Source organism: Chiroxiphia lanceolata, chromosome 18 (assembly GCF_009829145.1).
Source record: "Chiroxiphia lanceolata isolate bChiLan1 chromosome 18, bChiLan1.pri, whole genome shotgun sequence".
Lineage (NCBI taxonomy): Eukaryota > Metazoa > Chordata > Aves > Passeriformes > Pipridae > Chiroxiphia > Chiroxiphia lanceolata.
The window spans coordinates 2,171,475-2,193,278 of NC_045654.1; the positions used below are offsets into that span (position 1 = coordinate 2,171,475).

Genomic DNA, 21,804 nt, shown 5'->3' on the forward strand with positions numbered 1-21,804 from the left:
CATTTAAAGGCTTGATGGTCCATTTAGAAAAGGTGAAGATACTCTGCACTTAGGAGAAACAGTGTTGATGTGATTATGAATGGCCCTAACATGACAAACTGGCCACAACAGGCTCAGTGCCCCAGAACTGGTTTGTGTCTCCCCTGTGCCCTGTCACGGTGCTCCCACTGATGCCACAGACAAGCAGCCAGCATTCCCAGTGCTGCAGCACCCTGGCCAGGATTGGAGAGGCTGGTGACCTCTCAGGCCCCTCTGCCAGAGCTGAGCCCGTGGGGAGAACTGGAGGACACACAGCCAGTCACAACTGCAGCCACGGGAGGCAGCTGGACACAGCTCAGAGAAATGGGCAACCCCTGGGCCCTGGGAGGAACTTCCCTGCTGGGAAAGGTCACAGAGTCACCGGAGTGCAGATGAGAGGGGGTGCAGACAGCTTTGTCTGACCTCCTCAGCGTCTCAGGGCTGTGGGTGTGTGAGGTTGGCTGAGACACCTCCTGCAGAAAGGCAGCCAGGTTGGATTTAAAGGGATGGAGAAGCTCCTGTTCCTCCTGTAGCTTCAGCTCTGGCTGGTCTCCAGCTTTTCCTGTGACGTTACCTGGGCTGTGCTTTCAGTGACTTCTACCCCCAATTCTTCTTCTGCTTCTCTGCCCCTACAGAAATACCCCCCACACACCTGAGTTAGCATTTTCCTCCTTACACCCATTCAGGTATTTATTTCAGCTCTTTGCTCAAGCTCCCCCATCCACTCTTCCCCTCTGCCAAGTCAAGATGAACGTGCTCTTCCACAGCTTCACAAAAGAAGTGACGCTGCAACTTTTAAAGGCAGACAGTTCATTTAATAATGAATAAAAGGGTCTGGGCTAGAGGCACTGACAGCAAACTCTCTTACTGGGATTCCCCTCTTGCTTCCTAGGGCTGTGAAGTTCTCAGCCAAGCTGATGGGACAGGCCATGGCCAAGAGGGTCAAGGCCACCATCCTGTACGCCACGGAGACGGGGAAGTCCCAGGTCTATGCAAAAACTCTGTGTGAAATCTTCAAACACGCTTTCGATGCAAGGTATTGCCCCAGCTCCTGACTCCTGCAAGGGTGTAGAATTATGGGTGGCCAAGGAAATATATATGAATGTTGGAAAACACGTGGTTCGATGCCTGTGGAGCTTCCTGGCTGCCAAGGGACTCCAGCAGCTCCCAGGGTGTGCTGGTTTAAAGGTAAACCAGCAGGGGAAATGAACTCAACTCAAAAGAGAGATTATAAATCAGAATAACAATTTAATAAAATAATACAATAAGTACGATTATACAGACAAACAATTGGTTTTAACCCACAAAACCCAAATGTATAACCAGCACCCTGGGGCATGAACGGAGTGGTGTTGTTGGGCCCCCTGAGTCCAAAGGAAAGGGAGAGAGGAAAACCTGCTGGTGAGAGTGCTGGTGCAGTCTGGTCAAGAGTGTGGTCTCAGTCTGGTTGAGAGTGGTGGTCTGCAGTCTTCCTCTGGATCCTCACAGTGGTTAAAAAAGTCCCAAGACTCCAAGATTATCTATCCTCAGGTTCAGGCAGGAATGCCCAGTACCTCCCTCAGGAGTTCCACACTGGGTGTGAGGAGCATCCTCCTCTCACAGGCCTCTTAACACCCAGTTTACAGCCTGAGGAGTCAGGGCTGCTCTGGGCAGAGGGTGTAAATGGTCTATTGATAACAGTTTCTGGGCAATGGCATGGAAGGCTCTAGAATACACAGCTTTGGGTTACACCCATACAGTGATGAAGTGGTCCCAGCTGTTCTAACTAGGACACAGGGTCTGGGTTGACACCTGCACAGGAATTTTTCCAGCTATTGTGGCACACATATTCCTTCAGCCTCTTGAGTGGCAGCTCCGTGGTTGTCCATGTCCCTCGAGGCTCTTGTCCTCGTCCTCCCTGTGGGGAGATCTCTGCCAGAGCACTGGCATGGAGTCAGCAGGGACATGTCCCATCTCTGGGTGGAATGGGGTCCATCCCAGCAGACTGGCTGGTGGTGGATGTCCCCAGCTCCTGCTGCCCTCTCTGTCCCCTCCCAGGTGATGTCCATGGACGAGTACGACATCGTGCACCTGGAGCACGAAACCATGGTCCTGGTGGTCACCAGCACCTTCGGCAACGGGGACCCCCCTGAGAATGGAGAGGTAGGACAGAGCACAGGGGTGGGGGCTGCAGCAGGGGACAGGCACTGGGACATGGGGAAGAACATCTTCTTTTCGCCCAGCCTGGGCTGGAACGGCCCAGGACAGGTCTGGGCATTGTGTGACACGTGATGCTGGACCTGCCTGAATCCAGCCTGCTCAGAAATAGGGATATCTGCTTATTCTCACTCATAGCCACTGATCACAGCTTCATTTCCTGCAGAGACTGGCAAAACTGACGGCCTCTTTTATTCCCTTTCTGCAGAAATTTGGCTGCGCGTTGATGGAGATGAAGAATCCCAACTCCCACTGGAGGAGAGAAAGTAAGAGCCTCCAAACCCCTCCCTCCCTACTCCAATCCCAGCAGCCCCCCCAGCCAGGATACCTGCTTCTCAGCCTGCATCCTCCCAGAAGGGAGTGGGAAATCCTCATGCAGGCGTCACTTTTTTCAAAGATCCAAGGGATGGGACCTGCCTGGAGAAGCAGGGAATGGAGAGAGAGGAGGTCCCAGGAGGACAAACACACTGGGCCTGTGGACTCCAGCTTGTAGTTCCATTCAAAGCTACTTTATTCAGATTTGAGAGTCAGGAATCTATGAAAAAAAAAAAAAAAAAACAAAAACAAATAAAAGTAGGAACTCCCCCAAATCATCAAATCTGAGAGCTGGGGCTGTCCAGGAGACACAAAAATAGTAGAAGCTGGAGGTAGAAGGAGTTCCCTGCTATGTGGATGTAGGTGGAGGGAGGGCTGGGAACCAAATTTAACTTCATGCATCGTGTGAAAATATTTCTAGGGAAAATAAGAGCTGTTATAAACCCTGCGATGTTTGTAACAGCGAGTCTGGAACTGGTGCCTTGGAGACGGAATCCGGGTTGTAGAAAATCCCCCATCACTGGGAGATGAGCCTTGAGCATCTCAGTGCAACATTCCAGAGGCTGGGAAGGGAGGGCAGACAGTGTTACTAATCACTGAGTCTCCTCTGATTTTAGCTACTAAGAAGAATATATTCCACTGAACTGGGACACTGCTCTGCTCTGGAATGTCTGCCCAGCCAACAACTGGCAAAAGGCTGCTCCTTAATTACGGGTGAATTAGCCCCGGTCAGGGGGGTGCAGGGGGATTTCCCCGCCCTGCCTTTCTGCCTGAGCAGTGTGGGTGGGGCTGCAGGGCGGTGACAAACACCAATTTGTGGCTCTCCAGTGCTGGCCATGCCACAGCCCAAAGTTGTCCCTTGCTGAGCAGCCAAGTCCTCTGAGGGATCCCTGCAGGGCTGCTGAAAACCCACCCGGTTCCTGATGGCCTCGTGCCTTAATGGGGACAGCTGACAAAGCAGGGATGCCCTGGAGGTGTCTGCACCATTTCACACGTGGTTCTCACCCCAGGGATCTTCACTTCTTGGGGTGCAACACCGGGTTGGGTGCAGCAGTGCCACCCGTGATGAGCCAGGCAGATTTGAGGAGGATAAAAAGCCCAGTTTATAAAAAGCTCAGGGCTCGCTGTCCCAGTCACCTCTAAGTGTAATTTCAGGGCTGGCAGGAGTTTTTAAGAGCCAGGAGAGCCTGTGGCTCCGTTACCTGACAGCCAAAGTGGGCAGAGTGCTGGAAACAGCGACTGATCAAAAGGGTGAGAGCTATTTTATCTGGAGGAAGGGAGGCAGAAATGGAGTGAGGTGGCAGATTTCGTAGATGGAAAAGGTGGCTGCAGAGGTGGAGGGAATAAATTGCTGCCTGTGCTCCCTGCAAGACAGGCCAAGTGGTCACAGCTATGGATGGCAGGAAGAGATCACAGAATCATGGAATGGTTTGGGTTGGAAGGGACCTTAAAGCTCATCCAGTGCCACCCCCTGCCATGGGCAGGGACACCTCCCACTAGCCCAGGTTGCTCCAAGCCCCGTCCAACCTGGCCTTGGACACTCCCAGAAGCCACAGCTTCTCTGGGCACCTGTATTTATGCTTGGGATTGCCCCAATCCATGTCCAGGACTTTGCTGATATTAAACATGGAAAAAAGCTTTTGCAGTGAGAAAAGGAGACCTGGAGGAGACTGTCTGGGGAAGAGGGACAGTGTCAGCCTGGGGTCTGTAGAATAGAACTGGAGAGAGCAGTTCCTGCCCATTCCCAACTCCATGTCCAACAAGGAATGCTGAGGGTGGCTGAGACCCCTCAGGGTGGGGTGGCCTCTCTAAATCCCAGTGTCTGGAGGAACCTGCCAGGGCACTGTGGCCGTAGCTCTCTGACCACAGCCCCGTGGTTGTGCTGTGGTTGTAGATTTGATTCCTCATGTCTTCCAGCAAGGGTTTTCCAAGGGTTTTCCGAGGCATTCATCAGCCATTCCTATTTAAGGACCTGCTGCTCGATGCAGCCCGTCCTTCAGCAGTCATTTTCCCACCACAGGGACCTTCCCACTGCAGCAGAAGCTGCTGGTGCCCCAACCTCGGACCCAGCACCCCCTGGGGAATCTGGGCTTTGTGGCCCACCTAACCCCGTGGGTTGTGCTGCCCTGCCCTCCCCACACAACCTGGGCTGACCCGGGGGGAGGACAACGGGCACAGCAGAGAAACAAGTGGACTGAAGCAGGTGGAGTGAAGCAGGAAAGCATGGAAATCTGGGAGGGAAGGAAGGAGGAGGCTGTGGAGCAGAGCTGGAGCCCAGGGCTCTGTGACCCTGGCAGTGGTTTTCTCTCCGGGGTTGTGTCTGTGATGCCGTGCTGGGTGCAGGAGGTCTGCCGTGACTCATGCACAACCACAGCCTCGCTGCTCTGCCAGTATATTTAGAAACCCTTGTGGAGAGCAATTTTGAAGATGGTTCGATTCAGAAATACTTCTGCTGTTGGTCAGAATTTTTTTTTTCTCCTCTCCCCTTCCCCCTCCTCATCCCTTCTTCTCTCGCCTCTTTTTTTTTTTTTAAATTTATTTACCACTTCCTATGATGAAAAAAAAAACCCTCAGAATATCTGTTCAGACATACACCCGACCTTGTGTGCTGCCAGGGAAGGACAGGTGGTGCCAAAGGTCCTGTCAGCTCTGCACCACTGGGGACAATGGGGTGGCCAAGGACCTCATGGAGCTGACTGTGGGTGGCCTAACCCTGGGAGGGAGCACATGGAACATTGAACCCTGAGCTCTGGCTGGGTCTCCTGCACAATTTGGTCCCCGGGGAGGACCCCCCCCAGGTGTCACCTCTGGAACACTGGCTGTTGTTGCTGTTCACAGGAGCTACAAGGTCCGTTTCAACAGCGTCTCCTCTTACTCGGACGCTCGGAAATCCTCCAGCGATGGCCCTGATTCCAGGGACAACTTTGAGAGCACGGGGCCTCTGGCTAACGTCAGGTAAAGGGGACAGGGCGGGAGGCAGGAGTTCCTGCTGCAGGAGGGACAGAGCAGGAGCCGGTGCTGCACAGAGCCCGTCTGCCCCCTGCAGCTCTTCCCCCACACATGGTGTATTTTGGCCATGTGCAGACCCCTCCACGCTCCCTGGGGATGGTGGGGCAGAGAGGGGGGTGCCAGTGTCCCTCCCAGCTGGGCAGCCAGAGCTGAGCCACCTCTCTGCAGGTTCTCCGTGTTTGGGCTGGGCTCACGTGCCTACCCCCACTTCTGCGCCTTCGCCCGGGCCGTGGACACGCTCCTGGAGGAGCTGGGCGGGGAGAGGATCCTCCGCATGGGAGAGGGGGACGAGCTCTGCGGCCAGGAGGAGTCCTTCAGGACCTGGGCCAAGAAGGTCTTCAAGGTAAACCCGCCTCCCTGGTGCTCTGGGGGAGGAGCAGGGGGAGAAGGACGGAGGGACAGAGCACAACTGCTGTTGGAGCTGGATCAAAACCCAGCCTCTCCTTCCCTGCTCTGGGACGCTCTGGCACCACCCAGCCAGATGCTCCATATTTTGGTGGAGGTGACGCTCTGGTTTGTGCTGCACACCGAGGGGTGAGCGCTGGGTTGAATTCCTGCGTTATCCCAGATGTTTGGGGAAGGAGGAAGGAGGGCACCGTGAGGCACGCCCGTGGCCACTGGTGTAGCCCTGCATGGTGGGGGCTCCTTCTCCTCGGTTGGCAGGGGTGGGCTGGGACAAGGGGGCTCCCCAGGGGCAGGGGGGGATACCTGAGAGCCTGGTGTGTGCTGCAGGCAGCGTGTGACGTGTTCTGCGTGGGGGACGACGTCAACATCGAGAAAGCAAACAACTCCCTCATCAGCAACGACCGCAGCTGGAAGAGGAGCAAGTTTCGGCTGACCTACGTGGCTGAGGCCCCAGAGCTCACACAAGGTATGAAGATGGGGTCACCTGGTGGGGCAGGTGGAGGAGACACAGTGGGTTTTACTGAGGTCAAAGGGGCCAAACCTCCTTGCTTGTTCCGTGTTAAATTCCCAGCGTTTCGGCCCTGCCTTTCACCACCATCACATGCCCAGGGAGCAGATTGTGATGGTCTCAGGCCCCTCTGGCTGGTCCCTGTCTGTGTCCGTAACAGAGATGTTTGGAGATGATCTGATCTCCCTCCTCCTGACCCCATTTTTTGAACCAGGGAGCTGGAAACCTGGGATCTTTCCAAGCTCTCTCCGTCCAATGCCGCTCCACGGCAGGTCCAGCCCAGCGACACCTGGCCCCTCAGCACGGCTCCTGCAGCTGAGGATCTGCCGCACTGGCTCCTCAGCTCTTCCCAAATCCAGGCTCTTCCCTGCCAGCCAGGTGGCCCTGGCAGCGAGAGGTGCCTGCGGGCACGTGAGGGCACATCCCTGCGTCTCAGAGTCCTCCTGGGTCACTGACAAAAGGGACACGTGTTTGCTTGGCCCCTGGGGTTTCTGATCCCCCAGGCTTGCTGGAGCTGTGCAGGAGGGGGGTTAAGCAGGAGGGTGGTGAGCCCATGGTCCTCTGGCTGTGTCCAGCTCTGCTCCGAAGGGCTGAGCCCCCAGCAGTGACCAACAGCCCTGTGAGAGCCAGAAGGCTCTGTTGAATTCCTTCCCTGACACTTCTCCTCCTCAGGACTGTACAGCATCCACAAAAAACGTGTCTATGCAGCCCGGCTGATCACACGCCAGAACCTGCAGAGCCCCAAGTCCAGGTAGGAAGTGCAGCTCTCCTGGGAGCTGGACACCCTCGTGGTGCACCCAAGCACCCGTGCACGCAGTGCTGCTGCCCTTGACCCCTGAATGCCCCATGGAATCCACCTCTGTGCAAACCCTGAGTAATGCTGGAAGCCACGTGAAGCCAGGGAGGGGTGTTCCCCGCCTCTGCGCCCGGCGAGATCTCTGCTGCCGCTGCCTCAATTAGCCCCGGGGGATGGGAAGCCAAAGAAACGATCAAATTGCTGAAACAAGAGGTTAAACTGTTTTTTTCCCTTTTTGAAAAGCCCCCGAGGGTGAGTCAGCGGCGCGGGGAGGGGGGGGGAGGCGGGGGATGCAGCGTCCCCTCTCCCTGCTGTGACCTTGGGGACGCGCTCAGGGGGCACCGCGGCTTGGCCGAGCCACCAGTGCCCAGCACGCCCAGCAGCTCTCGAGGCCAGAGCTCGGTGACTCCCCCAGAAACACGTCCCGCTTTCCCTCCTTTCCCTGCAGCCGTCTGACGATCTTCCTGCGCCTGCACACCGAGGGGCACCAGGGGCTGCAGTACCTGCCCGGGGACCACCTGGGGGTGTTTCCAGGGAACCACGAGGACTTGGTCAGCGCCCTGATCGACAGGCTTGAGGATGCCCCTCCGGCCAACCAGCTGGTGAAGGTGGAGCTGCTGGAGGAGAGGAGCACGGCTCTAGGTAACCAGGGCCACCTCCTGCACGGGTGGGCTCTCTCCTCCTCGCCCAGCTCCTGCAGCAGCTCCTCAGGGTGCTGGGTGACCCCCAGGAGAAATCATTTCCCATCTCGCTGCTGTGTGTTCCTGGATTGGGAGCACCTCCTTCAACCTTCCTCTGCCCAGAGCTGTGGCTCCTCTACACTTGGGATGTAGGGAAAGGGTTTGAAGGGTGAGCAGGGCCCTGGGGAAGATATTTCCTTATTCCTTGGGAAAATTGAAGGTGTTTATATTTTCATAGAAAGAGCAACGCCTAGGACTGGAAAGAAGAGTTAGGGGGTGTTGATGGACCACCCCAACACTGTATTTCAGGGATAAGTCTGACACAGCCGTGCACAGTGTAACCAGAGCTGGAACACAGTAATCCACTGTCTCAGAGCTGACATGGGGGATGAAAGCAGAGATTTGCCCACCTTGGCTCTTGTGCTGATCCCGTGCTTGTGCTGCATTCCCTCCTGGCAGGTGTCATCAGCAACTGGACAGATGAGAACCGTGTCCCACCGTGCACCATCTTCCAGGCTTTTAAGTACTATTTGGACATCACCACCCCTCCCACGCCCCTGCTGCTGCAGCAGTTTGCTTTGTTGGCCACCAGTGAGACGGAGAAGAAACGTCTGCAGGTCCTCAGCAAGGTAAGGACCCCAAGCCCCACGTTCTCCAAGGCCCTGGGGGACAATGACAACCCCAGGGCGTTTTCATCCCACGCTGTGGTGAGGAGTCTCCACCCATGGCAGCAGGGCTCCTCCTGCCCTGCCTTCACTGCCACCCACCCTTTGCTACGGGCCTGGTGGGATATCAGTGGCACCTGACTTGGAAGAGGTGGATGCTGCAGCTCTCTCCTCCCTCCCTCCCTTCCCCCTCCCTCTCTCCAGGGCCTGCAGGAGTACGAGGAGTGGAAGTGGTCCAAGAACCCCACCATAGTGGAGGTGCTGGAGGAGTTCCCCTCGGTGCAGATGCCCTCCACGCTGCTGCTCACACAGCTCCCCCCCTCCAGCCACGCTACTACTCCATCAGCTCCTCCCCAGAGCTGTACCCGGGCGAGGTCCATCTCACCGTGGCCGTGGTCTCCTACCGCACCAGAGGTACCGGGCTGGGGGGCAGGGGCAGAGCATCAGCACATCAGAGAATCACAGAATCACAGAATCAGCTGGGTTGGAAGGGGCCTCCGAGATCATCAAGTCCAACCCTTGATCCAACCCCGCCGTGGTTCCCAGCCCATGGCACTGATGCCACATCCAGTCTGTCCTTAAACACCTCCAGGGATGGAGAATCCACCACTTCCCTGGGCAGCCCATTCCAATGGCTGAGCACCCTCTCTGCAAAGAAATTCTTCCTAATATCCAACCTAAACCTCCCCCGGCACAGCTGAAGACCCAGCCCTCTTGTCTTGCTGATGGGAGAAGAGACCAACCCCCCCTGGCTCCCCCCTCCTGTCAGGGAGTTGTAGAGAGTGAGGAGGTCTCCCCTGAGCCTCCTCTTCTCCAGGCTGAGCTCCCCCAGCTCCCTCAGCCTCTCCTCACAGCACTTGTGCTCCAGTCCCTTCCCCAGCCTTGTTGCTCTCCTCTGGACCTGCTCCAGTCCCTCCATGTCCTTCCTGAGCTGAGGGGCCCAGAACTGAACACATGGGCAACACCACAAAACCTTTGGCAGAGAGGTGGTGTTTAAAGCCTTTCTACCTGTTGGAGTGACCAGATTCCCTCAGCTCATGGCATGGCTGTGCCATGTTATGGAGAACAACCGTCCATAAAACGTCATCTTATTCCAGAGGTGCCATGTCTGGGTGAGGTGCATAATCCAGGCTCCATTTAGGGCCCTGTTTGCCCACCCCAGAGTCCACATTGCTCCTAGGAAAATTTGTGTACCTGCCCGAGCAGCCCTGGTGATGGTGTGGATGGGCAGGGCCCTGGTGCTCCTGCAGCCAGTGGGACACAGGGAAGACAGCAGGTAGACAGGGAAGACAGCAGGTGGGACACAGGGACATCCATCTGGGGCTGTCACGGAGGGCTTGTGCTTGGGAGCACCACAGCATGATGCTGGTCTTGCCAAAAAGAACCAAAGAAAACTTGGGTTCTTCCTAAATATTGTGGAGGCCCAACTCCCCGGGTTCTGGGTGAACTTGGGCAGCTCCACAGAGGGACCGAGTGCCAGTTCTACCAAGTTCACGGGGAATGGGTGCAGAGACACCGACTGTTTCAGTGAGGTGTTCATGTGGGATGTAGCAGGGAGGGTTTTAGGAAAGAAGACAACTGGAGTTGTTGGCTGGTGTGTCAGGTACAGACCTCCTTCCCTCCCCTCCCAGATGGAGAAGGGCCAATCCACCACGGAGTCTGCTCCTCTTGGCTCAATCGGATACAGCCCGATGAAGTGGTGCCCTGCTTTGTAAGGGGGTAAGTGTTCCACAAGGGGTGAGAAAGATTGGGTGAGCCCCCTTGCAGGATGGGATCTCTGCCCTCAATTCTTCTCCTGGTGGGAGAAAACAAGGCTGGAGTTGTGAGCAAAAACCCTCGGGTGCAGTTCTGCGCTAAAATGTTGCTCTCTGGGATTTCACCTCGTTTTCTACCCCTCCCTGCCCGGGTGCTGTCTCAGCTGGCTGTGGGCAGAGGCGAGGGAGGGAGCTTGGGTTTAACTGGTGTCTTTGGTGTGTGCAGTGCCCCCGGGTTCCACCTGCCCCAGGACCCCCAGGTGCCCTGCATCCTCATCGGCCCCGGCACCGGCATCGCCCCTTTCCGCAGCTTCTGGCAGCAGCGGCTTTTTGAGATCCAGCACAAAGGTGGGTCAACGCTTGTCCCTCCTGAACCTCATCTCAGGCACTGCTTGGGAACCCTGGGCTGGTGGCAGAGGGATGGAGGGGTCCAGTGTCCTGCCTGGGATGTCCCAGCCGATCTGCTGGCAGGTCTGGAGGGAGGTGGCTTCCAGAAACTGGGGATCGGTGATCCCTGGGTTCACTGCTTCCAATCCTTGCCCAGGGCTGAAGCCTTGTCCCATGGTCCTGGTGTTTGGCTGCCGGCAGTCCAGGATCGACCACATCTACAAGGAGGAGACGCTCTTTGCCAAAACCCAAGGTGTCTTCAGAGAGCTGTACACAGCCTACTCCCGGGAGCCAGACAAACCAAAGGTGTGTGGTGGGCACTGCTGCGGTGCTGCTGGGCAGCCCTGGGTGGCCATGGCCAGCCAGCACATGGTGGAGGTGCCCGTCCCTTGGCACGGCCCCGGTAGCTCATGCCATGAGTGTGCAGGATCATCCCTTCCCAGTGCAGCCCCATTCCCAGGGCACAGCCCCATCCCTGCACCACCCCAATGTGTGCCCACGCTGCTCATGCTTTGCCCTGGGGGGCTGCAGCCATCCTCCCCGGGTGGGAGCAGATGAGGGAGGGAAAAGGGCCATCTTCTCAAGCAGGTGGGCGAGGAGGGATGTCACCTGGTGGGTGACAGCACCCAGAGCCAGCACAAAGCCTGCTCCGAATTCCCACAGGCACCTGAGCAGGCCTGGCCAGGAAAGACATGGTGAAGGTGAGAACGTGCAAGAGCAGGACGATGCTCTGCCGCCTTCCCCACCTCTTTTCTGTCCCTGTGGGTGCTGCGAGGCTCAGGCTCGTTCCCCCAAAGAGGTGTCACCTTGCACTGCTGCCTCAAGGGCAGCTGGTGCACACAGAGCCCGTGGGTGGGTAGGGCTGAGAAACTGGAGTCAATCCCATCTCCCCCCTCCTCCTCCTCCCTCAGAAATACGTGCAGGACGTGTTGCAGGAGCAGCTGGCCCAGACGGTGTTCAAAGCGCTGAAGGAGCAGGGAGGCCACATCTACGTCTGCGGGGATGTCACCATGGCCGGGGACGTCCTCAAGACCGTCCAGCGCATCGTGAGGCAGCAGGGCCAGCTGTCGGTGGAGGAGGCGGGCGCCTTCATCAGCAAGCTGAGGGTGAGCGGTGTGTGAGACCCCACACGGCCCCTGCCACGGGCACTGCAGCTGCTGCCTGCTCCTGCCTGCTCCTGCCGCGCGGGCAGCGCGAGGTGACGGGCACCGGGGGGGAGGTTGTGGTCCTGCCCCCGCTGCCGAGGTCTGGGTGAGGTCAGGAGGGTGATCTCCCAGAAATTCGGGTGCACAGGGGAAGTCTCTTTGCTCTGCAGGAGCCCTGCAGCCCCCTCAGCCCACGCTGGGCTCCTGGGATGAGCTGCTGCTCTGCTGGGCACTGGGTCAGAACCTGATGGGCACCCTTGGTAGCTCAGGCAGGGCTTGTTCACCTTGATCAGTCCCTCCTTCAAACAAGGATTGCTTCTAAGCCCCTCTATCACAGACCACTGTGCTAAGTCCCTCCATCCCACCCATCCACCAGGGCAGTTTGTGGGGCCCCCTGTCCAGATCTCCCCATCTCTGTGGCTGGCAGGGTGATGTCCCTGGGCAAACACATTGTCCAGACGTTGCAGCTGGAGCCCAGACAAGCTCAGTTTGGGACACAGGCCCAGGGATGAATGCTCAGGAAGATAATCCAGCCTGACTCCTGTGGGATGACCCCTTCTGAACCACGTCCCCACACTCCACCCAGGAGCTGAGGGAGCCCAGAGTTGGTTGTACATGGGCTGGCTTTGGGCTGCTTGTCCCCCTGATGCCAGGCAGTCCCTGGGCTGCCAGCAGCTGAGGACATGTAACACAGGGAGCAGCTCCTGGGCTGCCCCACGCTGTGACCTTGGCAAGGTCCTTTCCCCTCCCTGCTCCCTCCTGCCCCTCTGCCCTGCCATCCCCCCCACTCCCGTGACAGACCCCAGGCCCTTCGCCGTGTGTTTGGCACCTCCCCGCCACACCAGAGCCACAACAACACCAACTGTTTGCAAATGCTCCTTTTCCCCCTCTGCCACCCTGTCCCTCAGGATGACAGCCGGTACCACGAGGATATTTTTGGAGTCACCCTGCGTACGTACGAAGTGACGAACCGCCTTAGATCCGAGTCCATCGCGTTCATCGAGGAGAGCAAAAAAGACACGGATGAGTGAGTTGACATGTTTATTTTAACCCCTGCAATGGTCTCCCAAGTGCATGGGCTGCAGGACTGGGAAGGGATGGGGAAGGGATGGGGAAGGAAGCTTTAACTTCCTTAACCTCCCTGGTCCTGAGAAAGGCATGGATTTTGGCGCTCTGAAATAGGAGTCACCTGAAATAGGTGTCTCTGAAATAGGTGTCTCTGAAATAGTGTCTCTGAAATAAGTGTCACCTCACTAGGACAAATCCCCCCCCCCCAGCTTCCTGGGTTACTGCACTGAGTGCTCAGACACCATCCTATCCAAAGGGAATTTCCAAGGAAAACAGCCCTGCCAGCTGCCTTCCTCCAGGCTGGAAAGAGCTGTGGGAAGGGGTGACTCCCCCCAGCTCCAGGGGGACCTGGCTGGTTCCAGGTGTCCAGGCAGCAGGTGGGAGAGGTCTCCAGGCTGCTCCATGCCCAGTTAGGAAAGATCTAGGGCTTTGGGTTCTTCCGGCTATTGTAAAAACAACCAGAAGTAAAAAGTCTTGACATTTTGCTGTGTTTGTTTCTGCTCTACCATGTCCTGCCATTTGCTCAGCTCTGTCGTGGTGGGATTTTCCCTGGCTGAGCAGAAGGATTATTTAGGATAAAGGATGGGCAGCTGAGTGGATCTTGCTCCTTGTGCTGGCCCTCAGTAGCCTGACCCAGGGCTTGGCTCTGGGTTTCCCAACATCCCTGAGGTTTGGTGGGAATTTTTCTCCCAAGGCATCGCATACTTTGGGGTCTGCACTGTACACAGAGCACCTGAGAGAGGGATGAAGGTTCCCTTCCTCACCCGGCTGCAAAGGGCTCTGTAAACCCCTGCCTGTGGCAAATCCAGGTGGGGATGATCCCGTGCTCCTCACTGCTCCCCCTAAGGCTGGCCTTTCTCCCCTTTCCCTTGCAGGGTTTTCTGCTCCTAACCGGACCCTTCGCCCCAAGGGGATGCCAAACCAGTCCCAGCACCTGCTGCCCCCTCCAGCTGGAGGGCACTGGGTTTTGTATTTCACGGACACGGTGGCTCCTTTTCCACGGGGAACTGCCCTTGGAAAGCGCTCTGTCTCTCGTCCTGTTGTTGTGTCCTGATGATGATGATGATGATTTTTATTTCCTTTTCTTCCTCTTTCTCTTGCTCTTGTCCTGTGGCCATTTCTTCCCCCCCCATCCCCCTTTCCCTTCCCCAGATTTCCCCACTGAAGTACGATGGCTTTATAACCCGCAGTGGCTCTTTACAGATCTCCACATTTCCCCTCCTCCTCATGAGGGCATTTTGCAGCTGCATGAAATCACCACCTTCGTGATCACCTGTGTTTTTGGTGTTTTGGGGGAGAGCAGAGGTGGCAGGGGGTGGGCAATGGCTTGGTCTTGTTGCTTGACCAGAGCAGGGGGCCATTCCCCCCAGGATCCCCCTTTCCCCAGCTCGGGGCTTGGCTGAATCCTCGTGTTTTCATGGCTTTCCTTTGGACTTGTACATATGCCCGAGGCTGGGGGCAGATGATGTGCAGTGCCCTCGTGCCTGTGAATGTTGTTCCCCCCCAAGCAGCCCGGGTACAGATGTGTCTGTTTGTGTCAGGATTTATGTGTCATGATTTCTCCTAAATGGGCTCTGTGCTGTGTTTGCCCCTTTCTCTGCTCCCTGTTCCCTGTGAGCCTCTCCCTCTGCTCAGTCCCCACTTTTGCTGGCATGAAAGTCCTCCCCCAGAGGAGCAAGCACAGAACACACAGGCTGATGTGCATGCTGAGGAAAAGCTCGTGGCAGTGACTGCTGCTGGGCCAGGCTGTTCTCCAGAGGGTTTTACAGGAGATATGGAATCTGCAGCCACGATGCTGGTGGGAGAGATTGGGACTGGGCTGCATTCCAGAGCTTTGCATGCTGTGAACCCTCTCCCAGGTGAGCCTGGAAAGCCATGAGGATGGGAGAGAAGTGTCTCCAACTCCAGCTGCAAGAGGCACCTCTTGTTACAAAGCTTATTGGGAAGGCAGCACGTGGAGGGTTGTGGAGGCTCCAGGTCCTTGGTGAGGATGTGCCAACGGAGGAGTCTTGAAACCCCGGAGAGCATCAGCTCCACCTTAGCACAGTGCCATGGGCAGTTCTGGCACAGCAGACCCCAGCCACTTCCACAGCTTTGGGAGCAGAAAATGCCAGCGTGGAGCGACCTCCTGCCAAGAGAAATCCGTGTGGCATCCCTGTGGTGAACCAGACCCCTCGGCGGGAGCACGAGCTGTCTCGGCCAGGACATCTCCTGTGAGAAGGGAGGTGAGGTCAGCTGCAAAGGTGCTGTGTGATTCTGGGCTCTGACACCCTCACACCTCAACCCTGCTGCAAAAACCTGGCCCCAAAGCAAGCTGTTAACACGGAGAGGTATCAGTCCCTTTAACAGGGGAGAGCTGCCTGCGAGGTAAAGCACGTGTGACCTTGTGCGTCCTTCCTCCTCCTCTCTTCCGCACCCCGAAGAAGGTTTGTCCTCTCTCATTGCCAGGACAAGGACAGCAGGACGTGGCTGCAGCTCTGGCTGGAGGCAGGGAGAGGAGGTTGGCATTTGGAGGTGGCAGGTGCTGGTCCTTTCCTCCTGCCCCTGCTCTGCTGAGCTGTGCACTGAGGCTTGCACGGAGCGAAGCACCAAAACCGGCCACGGCAGAGGCTTTGTCCAGGAGCTGCACTGGTGAGCTCACTTTCAGGGGGCTGAGATTGTCTGCCCTAAGCCAAACTCAGAACAGAAAACAGCTGCAGGAGGTTTGCTGCTCTCCCAGCCCACGGAACAAGCCGTGCTGGCTCCCCAGCCCCAGGCTGTGCAGTTATTCCCACCCTCATCCAAGACCTCCTGCCCTCTCCTTCCTCTTGCCTGGCCGCATCTCCACGTGCCGTGACCACCTTCTGCAACTTCGACTCCCTGAATGCTTGAAGGAGCTCCAGCCCAAAATCCGGGAGCGAAAAGCCTCCAGGCACTGGGAGGATTTGAGATCCAGGCCTCGTTTTTGCTGGTCCCAGTACGAAACACGAAGGAATGCTGCCACGGTGTGGCCAGAGCCGAGCTCGCCGGGCTGGCAGGGCTGGCAGCAGGGCAGAGAGCCAGGGGCACGGCCAGCTTTGTGTCAGCCCCCCCAGGCACTTGGTGACCTGGGGGTGAAGGCAGGACAGGGAAAAGGGCAGCCCAGAGCACCCCTGTGGGTTGTGCCCTAAAGCCAGGGTGGGCAGTGGGATGGGGGTCCCTTTGCTGGGTCCCTTTGCTGCTGTGATGGGGGAGTTTGGGCAGAGGAACTGTTTGTGGGGACAGCTCCCAGGCCCCAGAGCCTGGTCCTGCCCCCCGATCCCATGGCTGCAGAAACACAGCTAAAGGAATAAAATCAAACTCATCCTCTTCTTTGGGGAAATTCGATTCTGGCTCTGGGCCTCCTTGGGTAGAAGGAGCAGTACAGCCTGAGGAGGAGGGAGTGCCCAAAGAAATTCCCTTGTCTTCATCCTCTTTCCAGCTCTCCCTGTGTTGCTGGCACGTAGTTTCCTCCTGTCCTGCCTTCTGCCTGCATGGCTGTAACATCTCCCACCTGGAAATTGTATAGCTGCTGGATGCTGTGTCTGAGCTGAACAGGCTTGCTTTTCCTGCACCCCAAAACTTGCCACCTCCATCTCCCCCTTCCACCTGAGCTGCTGGTGCAAACAGCAGGGAACTGTGTGCCTTGCCTTCAGTGGGGTCTCCAAAGGGGTCTGTGCCAGGCAAATGGCAAAACCCTCCCACGTTCAACAGGCGTTGGGTCGGTGAGTCCTTCAGAGCCCTTTGGAAGGGAATTAATAAACATATTTTAAGGCCTTGCTCCCTGCCTGGCCCTGGAGGAGAAACACCATCCCTGCCATGAAGGCCCATGGAGTTTATGTCCCCCAGGGCTCCTCTCTGCTCCCACTGGATAGGACCATTCAGTCCTCACAAGCCACACTGGGAATTCTGATTCCCTGTTTTCTGTTGAGTCAGTCTCAGACGTCTGAATTTCTCTCCTCCATCCCCTTTGCCTGCGGGGGCTTCGCACTCCCCTCGAGCTTCATTTTCTCCTGCAACACAGGGGGAAAGAAACTTGTGGCTCTGCTTTATTATTCCATAAATGTGGCTCTTCCACCAGTTGTCTAGACTCTGCTCATCTCCATGTGACATTCCTGACGTGTGGGTGTAGCCACAACGTCTCTGGCATGAATAAATGCAGAGGGTGAGGTGGGGTCTGCCACAGATGAGCTGCTCAGGGGTGTCACACGTGGAGGGCCTGTGCCCCTTGGGCACTCAGCTCACAAATCTGTCACCTCCAGGTGCCTGCTGCCCATCCAAGCCCCTGCACAGCCTCCCAGGGCCCCCGTGGCAAGGGCACCTGATGGGCACCCAGCCTGACCCAGTGTTCCAGTCCCTCTCCTGGTGGATATCCACCACCACCACCCCCCTTTTGGAGCAGCTCTGCTCCTTTTCACTCCCCAGGTACTGAAGAGACCCTCTCTAAACAGGAGATTTGCTTTGCAAGACACTATGAAGTGTTTTTTTCCCGCAAAGGTTTTAATTCATAGGTCTTTCAGTCGTCCACAGAAAGGTGGACTTGAAAACTCCTGGGAAAAGGTTCTCTGTTTTCCCAGCCTGCTGTGTCCACTAGCAGGGAAAATTCAGTTGCTCCTTCAGTGCAAGGGTGTCTGGTGCCTGTGCTGTTGAAACTCAAATGTTTCATCTGCCCTGAAGGACGGCCTGGGAGTTTGTTGTTCTTCTGTTTATGAGAGACAGCAGGAAAATAATGAGATGTCTGCCATCAGGAGTGGCCTCACAGAGATGTCACCTCCACAGCTGTGGCTGTGAAGGCCTGAGCTCGTCACACATGAGGAACTGAGCCCGTCACACCCACGCTGGCCAGAGAAATGGCTCCGACTTTGGGCTGTCCTCGCTCCCTGTCCCCTCCTGCGCCTCTGTGTCCCCAGGGGTGAGCAGGGCACCGCTCACACCCCGAGTCACCGTGTCTGTGCATGACCTGCACCCCTGCAGTTGTGTCCTGAGTGAGGAGGAGCACAGCTACTGCAGGAGAGGAGATGGGAAGAGCCAGGGGCTGCACGAACCCGTGCCCAGCCTGTGATCGCTCCCGCAGTCCCTTTGCTGTCAGTGTGCGACGCCTCCCACCCCATCCCGGCTGCAACCAGGCTCCCTCTGCCACTTCCCTCTGGAGATCCCGCCCTTCTCCTCCTCAGCCCTGCCTGCCCAGCCAAGAGGTGCAGCCAGCTGCTGGGCAAGGGCAGCTCCTGGGGACGGACACGGACTTACAGTGCCTTGTGCTGGGAAGGGACTGTTACTGCGGGGCCGCCCTCCCGCTCCTCCTCTCCGGCTTCGTTTGACACGGGAAATTCCCGGTGGGCAAATTCCCCCTGGGATCACAGGGAGCAAACCTGCAGCCCTGCTCAGCTGCTCTCTGCAGCTCCTGTCGCAGGGCTGGGGAGGTGGGTGCAGACTGAGCACCACCTGTGAGTACCACGGGTCTGTGAACACCTTCCACGTCCTGGGGATCCCGTTTTGGTCAAGCTGGTGGTGGGGGAGAGGGTGTGTCTGTGTTTGAAGCCTCATGGACTTGCACCAAGCCCAAGCCAAAGCTGCTGCCTCCTCACATACGACCACTGAAGCCACTACATCACCCTCCGGGGGCTCCCACTGCTTTTTGGAAGTATAATTTTATGTTCAAAATTAAATTTTGTTCCTTCTTTCACCGGGGACCAGTTCCCAGCTTCAGAATTGCTTCAGATAACTTTGCAATTGCATTGATAGTTCCAGAGGGGAGCACAGTCCCTTTACAGAACAGATGGAGGCACATTTTCAGGACCATTCAACTTTACTGTAACTCTCTTTGTTTTAACAATTTCTTCTGCTGTAACAGGAAGAACAAAATTCGGCCAGTGCTCTTAAAAACCGTATTCCTGAAACTTGGACAAAATCAGTGTAGGATCCACGTCCTCCCAGGTCCAAAATGCCTTCCACACCCACTGGCTTCAGTGGCCCTGGGGATTTGGGCAGCTTGCAGGGTCAGGCTTGCACAGCAGCAGCAGCAGCAGCAGCAGCAGCAGTTTTATGATGGCAATATTTTTGCTGTGTCAATCTGCACTTGCACGTGCCTGCAATGCATGGCTCCAGCAATCCATCCAAAATCTACCCTCCCAGGGAGATCTGAGCTCCAGCTTCTTCCATGTGGCCCTGCGTGTTTTATAGGGAATCAGGGGAGTAGGAGAAAGCTGAAGAGGGGGCTACTTTAAAGCACTCGGTTCCAGAAGTAAAACAGAGCTTAGGAGAGGTCAAAACCTCTTGATTTTAGCACAGGTAACTCCTGAAATATTCAGGCATTGTGATGTAGATCCACCTTTTCCCTGCTGTGCCCGGAATGAAGTAGACTGGAAACTCTTGGCCTCCACCCCTACAGATGTTTGGCTGTGATGGAATTTTGAGCCACTGAATCACAAGGGGAAAAAAAACCAAACCCAAACAGATTGTGACTTCATAGCTGAGCAGTGGCAGCTTGTTTAGCAGTGAGAGAGTCTCACTGCTGCCCTCCTGCCTTATTCACGTCCTACCTGGCCAGATTTTGGGGAGGGAGCGGGGAGGAAGCACCTCCAAGTGAGAAAGTCAGACCTGTGAGCCTTGCCCTGAGAATCCCTGGTTTAGCAGGGCTGTGGAAAAGCAGGAACACGCTGCTGGGCTGTGGCTCAGCTCCTGCCAGGCCTGTGCACAGGTCTCTGCAGGGCTGGTGCAGAAACCCGTGAGGGAAAAACGTTGGGCAAAATATTTTTCTTCCACGGGCATCCCCAATACTTCGAAAACTGAAAGACTGAACACTGAAACAGTTGATCTGAAAGAGTTTGTTGCTTTGTTTTCACGTGTCGGTTCTGGGTGGGGGAAGCAAGCAGAAAGCAAGCAGACACTATATCAGCTTGTTTGGGATTAAATCAAATGTTTTGCTCCTAGAGTAATTGCTAAGGGAGATTTCAAAATTTTCCAAGGGCAACAAAACGGCCTTAATCTTCTGAGACATTAATGCTACTTGCTTCTGAGCCTGCTTTTTTATTTTCCTCTCTGTGTGATCGTGGCATGGAATCATGTCTGAACAAAATACACTTTACAGTAGCCGAGAAACAGAAACAGAAGGCGGTGTTTCAGAATCTCCAGCGTTGAAACGATGGCTTTGAAGCCAGTGAGATTCAATGCAAAATCCCTGCTTTGCTAGAGGTTCTGCAAAATAGGCAAATCCCCACAATTCCCAAGGTTGAATCCCCATGCTCTGCTGCCTTGAGATGCCTTTAAAAACCCTGGGCTCTGTGTGCTGTAAAGAGCTTGTGAGTAGTCTGCAGCTTTTCCAGAGTGCACACAATTCCCCAGGCAGTGGATGAGCAGTGAGATGACTTTCAGCCAGGACTCATTGCTTTTTAGATTGCATGTAGTTAGAAACATGAGTTCTGCCAGCTGCCCAGGGAATTCGATATTCAGTGCCAATTAATTTCTGTAATAGGAGCAGGGGGTTTATTCCCTCGGCTCCCTTAGGCACCTTTGAAAAGCCTGAGACTCAAAGGTTGGTTTGGATTCTTTGATTTCCTGGTGGCCTTCTCCCGAAGAGCGGCGGTGCCGCGACGAGGACGGGGACTGCTCTGGGAAGGGTGGCAGCTTCGGGGCGGGTGGCTCCCAAACTTTCTGTTGCAGAGGTTTTCTAAACTCCTCGGGTGTGGGTAAATTCCGCTGGGCTGGATGAGAGACTCCAAGCCCTGGCTGCTCTCTGGTCCTCCTGCTCCCTCCTCCCTCCCCTCAGCACCTCCTCATGTCACTGTGCCTTCGTTCGGTTTATGAAAGGATGCCATGATTTAAGACTGGCACGTCGTCTTTACTCTCACTTTGCATCCCATACCACGGGTTACGTGTGGAGGGGAGGGGGGAGCTTGTTCTGTAGCTTTTTGTGTGGTGCCAAGGTGGGTTTCCCCTGAGGAGCGAGGGGGTGGGGGCGGTGGGAGCGGGCTGAGCCGCCCTTGTGTTTGGTCATAGCAGTGCTTTAAGCGTGGTCAGAAACGTGGTCTTCCCCTACCTCTGAGCTCTCAATGCTGCTAAAATCTCTGCCATTCGTCCAATGTACTCCAGCCCCTCTCTCGGACTGACTCTGGCTCTGTTTGCAAGATATCCACATTGTTCTGAAGCATGCACCTCTTTCTGTATAGTTCCAATCTTCTGATTTTATGGAATACTTATGCCTGTTTGCATTACAGTCCAAATAAAAAAGTGAACTAAAACCTAGCAGACCTCGTTCTTCTCTTATCCCTGGGTTTTTAGCACGGAAAGGCCTCTGCTGATCCCTTGGCCTTGCTCTGCTCTGCCACCTGTAATGCCAGAGCACTATAAATAGCTCGGTGGCGTCAATCAGCGGTACCTGTTTACCTGCCAGACACAAACACCTCCTTGGAAGGCTGCTTGAGTCACAGCACTCCATGTTTCACATCATTTAGACCATGTCCTCGGGGAAAATGTCACAGGCAAGCACGGAGGGCTCTTTGTGTGCAATCCAGGGCAATTTTGGTGCTGGAGCCTCTGGAATGCAGCAGCAGCGCTCCAGGCAGAGACCTGGGAATGGCAGGATGTGAATGAGGAAGTATGGACATGGCTTTTCCCATGGGAAGGCAGTGTGCACTTCCAAGGGGGAACCTTCCAGTGCTGGAAGGGGGCTTATAAAAAATAGGGAGAGCGATTTTTTACATGGGCAGATGGTAATAGGGCAAAGGGGGAATGGCTTCCCACAGCCAGAGGGCAGGGTTAGATGGGATATTGGGAAGGAATCCTTCCCTGTGAGGGTGGTGAGGAGCTGGCCTGAGGGGAACAGAGCCACTGTGACAGGGCTGCAATGGCACCTCAGAGATTGC

At 56.0% G+C, this 21,804-nt stretch overlaps 1 protein-coding gene across 1 annotated transcript in view; it reads left to right on the forward strand.

Moving 5' to 3' along the window:
- The window catches only part of NOS1 (nitric oxide synthase 1), a 60,808-nt gene extending 39,628 nt beyond the window's left edge, over positions 1-21,180 (forward strand). The window contains 18 exon segments of the mRNA XM_032706131.1: positions 911-1,049; positions 2,056-2,160; positions 2,423-2,462; positions 2,465-2,480; positions 5,368-5,484; positions 5,707-5,881; positions 6,271-6,409; positions 7,124-7,202; positions 7,696-7,889; positions 8,387-8,556; positions 8,797-8,908; positions 8,911-9,006; positions 10,224-10,311; positions 10,573-10,694; positions 10,891-11,039; positions 11,645-11,839; positions 12,787-12,905; positions 13,822-21,180. Coding sequence (XP_032562022.1) covers positions 911-1,049; positions 2,056-2,160; positions 2,423-2,462; positions 2,465-2,480; positions 5,368-5,484; positions 5,707-5,881; positions 6,271-6,409; positions 7,124-7,202; positions 7,696-7,889; positions 8,387-8,556; positions 8,797-8,908; positions 8,911-9,006; positions 10,224-10,311; positions 10,573-10,694; positions 10,891-11,039; positions 11,645-11,839; positions 12,787-12,905; positions 13,822-13,837 — 2,071 coding nt within the window. The 3' untranslated portion in view covers positions 13,838-21,180.
- The last annotated feature ends 624 nt before the right edge of the window (positions 21,181-21,804 follow it).